The following is a 7,553-nucleotide window of genomic DNA, read 5'->3' as shown; positions in this document are numbered from 1 at the left end:
CCATATTGTATGAGATGATCTATTAGCATGTCTCTCTTATCGTTGAACAGGGAGTTTCTCAAGGACAGGGGCCGTGTCTGATTCCTGCTCCTGCCCAGCACTTGGGCTCAGCCAGGGCATCCCAGGATGATTCCCTGGGACCCTGCTCCTGCTCTCAGTTCAAGTGTTGCCCGAACCCTTATGGCCTTTAGAGCCATAGTTCGGGCACAGGCCTTCCCCTGAGTCCAGGGCTGGCAGTCCTAGAGTTTTCTGGATGTTCTACCTTGGACGTCCCACAGGCAGCTGAGCCGCCATCTGTTGGGAATTGAACTTGCCGTCTTCATCCCAAAACATTCTCTTCCGCTGCTCCCCCTCTTAGCAACAGCACCGTCAGCTACTCAGTTTACTACCCTCCCATGGGCCACAATCAGTCAATTCCCAAGTGTTACTGATCCCACCTCCCAAATACCCCTCCATCCCCCTTCCTTCCCCACCTCGCTGCCCTACCCCGCCCAGACCTCGCCTCCCTCTCCGGGCCAGTCCCTTCCTTGTTTTATTTAGAGCTGCTGAGCTCCCTGCGGGCGGGCTCTCGTGCGTCCCCATCGTGCCCTGCTCTGTGTGGTGAATGGCGGAGTGTGGCTCCGGGCCCCTGGAGGCCCCCTGGGGCTGTCCAGGCCCCTCACAGCAGTCTGGAATCTGTCCTCCTTCCTCTTAGGAGGAAGAGGTCAAGTTTCCCCACATTAATTGAGAAGCAGATGTGAACGACCCATCCTGGCACAAACCAACCAACTGAATGCCTCTGTAAGTGGGGGAAGAGGCAGTCAGACAGACACATAGACAGACAGACAGAATTCCTGCCAGGCCAGGCTGACCTCCTCCGGCTGGCCGCCCTGTCTGAGTGAGGGGAGGGGGGCCCTCTCCTTCTCTCCCTGCCTCGAGGACAAGGAAGGATGTGGGGGGCGGACATAAAGGGGAGGCCACAGGTGGTGAGCCTGAACGAGGAGCAAAGGTGAGGGAGGAACTCTTTCCCTGGAGGCTTTAAAAAGTGGCAGAAGACTGCCGGGAGTGTGCCGGGAAACAAGGTGGTGTGGGCTGGGGCAGGGAGGGGGCAGAGGTGGTCTCTGGATCAGTCTCTTCTTCTTCTCCTTCTCCTTCTAACATTCAATATTATTTCGTATTAGTGTCAGATGTAGAACGTAGTGGTTAGACAATTATATACTTTACCAAGTGACTCCACCAGTATTTCAAGTCCCCACCTGGCACCACACACGGTCATCACAGTGCTACTGACTGTATTCCCTGGGCGGCACTTGAGATCCCCGTGGCTGCTCTGTGACTGCCCATCCGTGCCACGCCCTCCCTGTACCCAGCCCCCTGACACCCCTGCCCTCTGGCAGCCAGCAGTCCGCCCTCTGTACCTGTGAGTCTGTTTCTGTTTTGTTTGGTTATTTCGTTCTTTAGGCTCCACATATGAGTGAGATCCTGTGGTATTTGTCTTCCTCTGTCCGCCTTACTTCACTTAGCATCATACCCTCTAGGTTCCTCCCTGCTGCCACAAATGGCAAGATTGGTTTTCCTTTTGATTGAGTGTGGCGAGGTGACACTGGCTAACAAAATCATCCAGGTTTCAGGTGCGCAAGTCCACAGCACATGGTCGCCCGCCGTGTGGCGTGCCCGCCACCCCAAACCAAGCCTCCGCCCATCCCCATTTATCCCCCCCTACCCTCCTCCACCTCCTTGATCAGTCAAGCCCCCCACCCTGTAATCACCACGCTGTTGTTCGTGTCCATGAGTTTCTCTTTTATCTTTGTTGTTCCATCCCTCCCCCCTCCCACCCAGCCCCCACCGCCAGCTGGCAGCCTGCTCTCCATCTATGAGTCTGTCACTGTTTTGCTTGTCGGTTCATTTTGTTCATTAGATTCCACATATGAGTGAAATCATATGGTGCTTGTCTTTTTCTGACTGGCTTGTTTCCCACTTAACATAATGCTCCAGGTCCATCCAAGCTGTCGCAAAGGGTAGTATTTCATTCCTTTTTATGGCCAAGTAACAGCTTGTTGTATATGTGTACCAGTACTTTTTTTGTGTGTGGATCAGTGTGAGTGGTTGCCGTTCAGGGGGTTAGCCCTGGGGAGAGGGCGATGCCGGGCGCGGACCATGAACTGCAGTTATCTCAATCGCCACCAGGTGGCAGGCCTGCCCATTTCTAACAGGCGGGAACTCTGGCTGCTGGGAACTCAGATTGGCTGATGAATTTGTTTATTCATCCATCATTTATTCATTCATGGTTTTTATTCCCCAAGCACTTTGGACTCCTTATATGCGCCAGCAGGCATTATGCTGGGTGTGAGGAGGAAACAAAAGTGGCCAATACGAGGCCTCTGTTCTACAGCCTTAGCACAACTTCTCCATACTCTGCAGCGGGTCATGCGCTCTGGCCAGGGTCGGGAACGGCTGAATGGTGGCTGTGGGTCAGGCTGCTGCTTGGGTCTGTTCCCGCTGCAACCGTGCGGGGTGGTGCCCCTGCCCTCTGTTCTGCAGCGAGAGCCAGCAGGCAGTGGGCCCTGGGCACGGTTTGGGTTTCCTCCCACCGGGTCTCAGGGAGACAGGCAGCAGGTCACAGGTGTAGCCACATGGTGATTCTGGGGCTGAGGTTTTCTCTACCTCTGCCCCTCCTCCAAACAGGTCAACCCTCAAACCACCAGCCCCCCAGGCTCCCCCCACACTCCTTTCCCTTTGCTCTGTTCTGGCAACCTGCCTCAGAAATGTCCATCCAAGGAACAGAGAATGGGTACCTGGAGCAAGCCCGGGTCCCAGGGGCCTTGAGGCTGTACCCTTCCCGCCCGCCTTTCTCAAGCCTTGTTCTCTCCCCTCTCTGCTTCCTCCGGGCTCCCAGTGCCGGTGTTTCCTGCCGGAGCATGTGCTGGAGTCATCCATGCCTTGGCTATTTGCTCTGTCCCCTGAAGTACAGCCTCAGGAAGGCAGGAACAGCCGCCTCGCTCACCATCAAAGCCCCAGGACCTGGCACAGTGCCTGGTGTGTAGTAGGGCTCAACAAGCATGGGCTGAAGTTCTCAGCGGAGGTGAGGAAACCCACGGAGCCACAGGAAGGCAGGGTGGGCAGGGGTAAGGACACATCTGGATGTGTCCGTGTGCCCAAGTAACTGCCTTGGATGGAACTACAGGACCCCACCTCAATGAGGACCACAGGAGCCCTACTCTGCTTCTTAGGGACTGGAACTCCAGACCCAGTGCGGGTGGGGCAGCACCCACGGCGGTCACTCTTTGGACAGGGCTCTAGATGGCTTCCTTGGAAGAGTGCCAGCCAATGGCTCTGCCTTGCTGCCCTCTCCCCTCTGCCCCTGCTGCCCTGGCAGTCGGGAACCCTTTCCTTCACCCAGGCCCCGTGCCTTCTGAGTCACAGTGCAGCTCAGCTGGGAAGCATCTGGCCGTGCCCATGGCCCTGGCAGCTGGCCCATTAGCCCTGCAAGAGGAGCACCCCACCCTCAGACCTTCCATGAACTTCTCCTTTAGGATATGGCCATCGAAAACTTCCTCACTGCCCCCAAAATCCCCTCCAATAAGTGGGGGTGGCAAAGCACCCCACCCGAAGTGCTTGGTGCCAGGTGGAGTGGGAGTCCCAATCTTATCAGCTCATCACATTCCGCACATTCCCCTCGGGTGGGGGAGGGGTGCCGGAGAGGAGAATGCTGCCCGACTCGGGTGTTCTGTGTCTCCGTTTGCTTGTCTCTCCCCAGCCCTGACGCGGGCCACAGGCTCAGTTCACCCCATGGGCCTCCCGGGCCCTTGCACCTTGGATTCACGTCTATGTCCTCGCTCTTTCTTTTTCTGGTCTGTTCTGTCCTTCTTTCCCCTCCAGCTCCTCTTTTGCTTCTGATCCCTCTTCTCTCTGTCACCCTACAGTCTCTTGTAGGAAGTGGGGGGACCAGGCCAGGGCTCTCTGCTGGGACTCTGTCTCTGTTCCAGGCATCCAAGAACTCCGGGTTTGACCCGCCCCCAGGTCCACACCACCGCGCTGTGTGTCTTCAGTCCAGGAATTGCCCTCTCTGGCCATTGGCTCTTCCCACTCACGGGATCCCTGAGCTCCTGGTGTCCAAGTGCTTGGCCTCGATGGCCCTTCCAGGCTGATGGTCTGAGTCCTACCTGGAGAAAGTTCCCCAAAGCCTTCTTCTAAACGGCACAGGGATAGAAATGAGGGCCAGCGCTTCCACCTGCCCCCACCTCCATGAGCCCTGAGTCCCCTTCCTCTCTGGCTGAAGGAGGCGCTGCCTGCTCACCTTCTTTACACAGAGACTGCGGGTCTTGGGCCCAGTGCTTGGACCAAGTTGTCCAGTTCCTGGAACTCTTACGCGCACATTGTTTTGCCCTCTGGCCGTCTCCCAAATCCTGACCATAGAGCCGTGGCCGGAGAGGGGCTGGCTCTTCATTCTTACTCCGACTCTGTCACTAACTTGCTGTGTGACCTGAGATTAGTCATTCCCCTGGTGGAAGTTTCAGTTTCCCTGAGGAACGACAGAAATAGATCGCTGGCCTCCTGTTCCAGAGCCAAAGGGGCGAACCCACTGACCCCCTCTACTGGACTGAAGTTTTAGCCAAGTTCTGATGGAGGATGTGGAGCAGAGTCGTCATGGAGTTGTTCCCCCTTTGGAGACAAGTCTGTTTTGTTTTCCGGGTGACGAGCAGGACCCTCCCGGGGGGTCCCCCAGCCCCTGCCCCCTGCCCCGTGCTCCTCAGACCATTCTCTTAGAAAAGTGTGTCTGAAAAAGCAGTGCTGTGAAAAAGATCTCCAGACAGCACACACACACACACGCAGAGTCAGCGCGAAGCTTAATAGTGGAACACGGACAGCTTTGCTGCTGAGATCGGGGACCACCCCAGGATCTGTCTATCACCACTTCCGCACTGCAGTGGAGGTCCCAGGCAGAGCAATAAGACAAGAAAAAAAAAGTTAAGAGAATTCTAAAGGGAGAAATAAAACGGTCAATGTGTAGATGGCATGATGGTGCACAGAGAAAACCCCCCAAACGTAAAAACTATTAGAACCCAGACGAGGATTTCTGGCGCTGACCTGGTCTGGGTGGGGTGGGGCGGTAGCAGGTGGGTGAGTCAGGAGCGGCTCTGTTTCCAGCAGCGAGTGCGCTGTTGGCTCGCCGGGGACTTGGCATGGTGCTCCCGCGCTAGCTGTGTCAGCGCGTTCCGATGCCATCTCGCACCGGCCTGGCTAAAGGAATCCCCATCAGGAAAGCGAAACACCCAAGGCTCTCCAGCACTAATAATGGCTACACTGACTTTCAGTTGAAGAAAAGCCATCCTCCTAAGGTCCCATATAAGGCCACTGGGCTTGGTGCAGTGCTGTTTTTGATTGGTGCCTTTCTCATTATTGTAGACTGCCTCCTGCTGGCAGGCTCTATCAGCAAAGGGGTGGGGGGGCAGACTGCCATCCCCATCCTGGTGACTGGCATCCCGGTGTTCCTGCCAGGAGTCTACCACCTGCGCATGCATTGCTGGCTGTGCATCCAAAGGCCGCTGGGGTTACTCCTACGGTGACATTCCAGACTTTGATGACTTGTACCCGCTTCAGCCCCGAGGAACAGACACTGAGCTCAATTTTAAGACATTGAGCAGAAACTCTGGCTAAGGGCTGAGGAATTCTGCGGTTTGCAGATGTTTAACAAAACAATGGCCAGGTTTTATGGGTCCATCGTGAAGATGTTAACAGCTTACAATTAGCTGAGTAGGGCATGCTCTGTTTTTCACCTCCTGGCCCAGGCAAAATGCTGACAAGCTTTTCCACGTGAACCTGTATCATAGAAGAATAGCAAATGTTAATCATATGGAAAAGCAGAGGTTATTCTATAGGGGGAAGTGTTGCTGCCACCACTCTGTTTAGGGTTGAGTATTTCTCTTTTTTTAAAGATTTATTTATTTATTCTTAGAGAGAAGGGAGGAGGAAAGAAAGAGGGAGAGAAACATCAATGTGTAGTTGCCTCTCACACCCCCAACTGGAGACCTGGCCTGCAACCCAGACATGTGCCCTGACTGGGAATTGAACCAGCAACCCTCTGGTTTGCAGACTGACACTCAGTCCACTGAGCCACACCAGCCAGGGCAGCATTTCTTTTAAATTGTCTTTATTGTCAGTTTGTTCTTGTGGCAAATGGAAGAATGCAGTATGCCAATTTTCTTATTACTGAGTAATTTATTTTGAAAATATCTAAGTATCTTATCCCCTATGCTCTAACTTCATGGTCTAGTGGAAGACCTTGGCAAAACCCAGTATTAGTGTGGATGCAGCTGTAATATCTTTTACTTGCTTTCTTATTACGAGCTATCAGGAACTTTAAAACCTCAGAGCAAGTTTTGAAAATGTAAACACTTCCTTGGTTCATCACTCCTTGGTCAGCTCTGAGCTGGTTCATCAAGTAATCTGGGGAATTCTACCCATTCTAGATGAAGGTGTTTTGTATATCATTGCTCTTAAGGACTGGGCTTTCGACTGTTTTCTAAGGAAAATGTAGGTAAGTGGTTGTTATTTAGAGTTTGCAGCCCTTTTCTTAGCGCCTTGTATTGTGATGTCATTTTGCTGAAGATCACAAGATTTGGCCTGGAGCCCTAGGGAACCAGACTACCTTAGTTTGCTTCCGTTTCCTAGCTTGCAAAAAGTGACTTATGTTCAAAAGAAATTAAAATATCAAAATCTAAAAAAATGAATAAATAAGTAAATGTAGTAAGGTCACTAGATACAAGGATATAAGATCAGTATGAGAAAGTAGCCCCTGCCAGTGTGGCTCAGCCAGTGTGGCCCGGCCAGTGTGGCTCAGTTGGTTGAACATCATCCCTTGTCCCTTAAACCAAAAGCTCAGCAGGTTTGACTGCCCGATTCCTCCCTGCGCCGCCCCACTTCCTGATTCCCCGCATGCCTGAGTTCCAGGTTCAGTTCCCCCAGGGCACATACAGAAGTCGACCAGCCCATGTTTTGCACCCTCTCTTTCTCCCTCCCACCCTCTCTAAAATAAAACGTAAAATATTTTGTTGTTGTTTGATTTTCTTTTTTTATTATATTTTATTGATTATGCTATTACAGTTGTCCCATTTCCCTCCCTTTATTCCCCTCCACCCTGCACATCCCTCCCACCCACATTCCCCCCTTTAGTTCATGTCCATGGGTCGTACTTATAAAGTTCTTTGGCTTCTTCTACATTTCCTATACTATTCTTACCTTCCCCCTGTCTATTTTCTACCTACCATCTATGCTACTTATTCTCGGTGTCTTTTCCCCCTCCCACCCCCCTGTTGCTAACCCTCCGTGTGATCGCCATTTCTGTGGTTCTGTTCCTGTTCTAGTTGTTTGCTTAGTTTGCTTTTCTTTTTGTTTTAGGTGTGGTTGTTAATAATTGTGAGTTTGCTGTCATTTTACTGTTCATTTTTTTATCTTCTTTTTCTTAGACAAATCCTTATAACATTTCATACAATAAGGGTTTGCTGATGATGGACTCCTTTAACTTGACCTTATCTGAGAAGCACTTTATCTGCCCTTCCATTCTCAATGATAGC

The 7,553-nt window shown here is 52.4% G+C and overlaps 1 protein-coding gene across 1 annotated transcript; it reads left to right on the top strand.

Annotated features, from left to right (window-relative positions):
• Window positions 1–5,198: 5,198 nt before the first annotated feature.
• LOC114504293 (transmembrane protein 230-like) lies at window positions 5,199–5,575 on the top strand. The gene has a single exon (XM_036034450.1). It carries the CDS (start codon window positions 5,199–5,201, stop codon window positions 5,544–5,546), a length of 348 nt encoding a protein of 115 aa, XP_035890343.1. The 3' UTR covers window positions 5,547–5,575.
• The last annotated feature ends 1,978 nt before the right edge of the window (window positions 5,576–7,553 follow it).

The sequence above is a fragment of the Phyllostomus discolor genome, chromosome 8 (assembly GCF_004126475.2).
Source record: "Phyllostomus discolor isolate MPI-MPIP mPhyDis1 chromosome 8, mPhyDis1.pri.v3, whole genome shotgun sequence".
Lineage (NCBI taxonomy): Eukaryota > Metazoa > Chordata > Mammalia > Chiroptera > Phyllostomidae > Phyllostomus > Phyllostomus discolor.
Note: the sequence above shows the minus strand (reverse complement) of the source record. Positions and strands in the feature narration are given on the sequence as shown.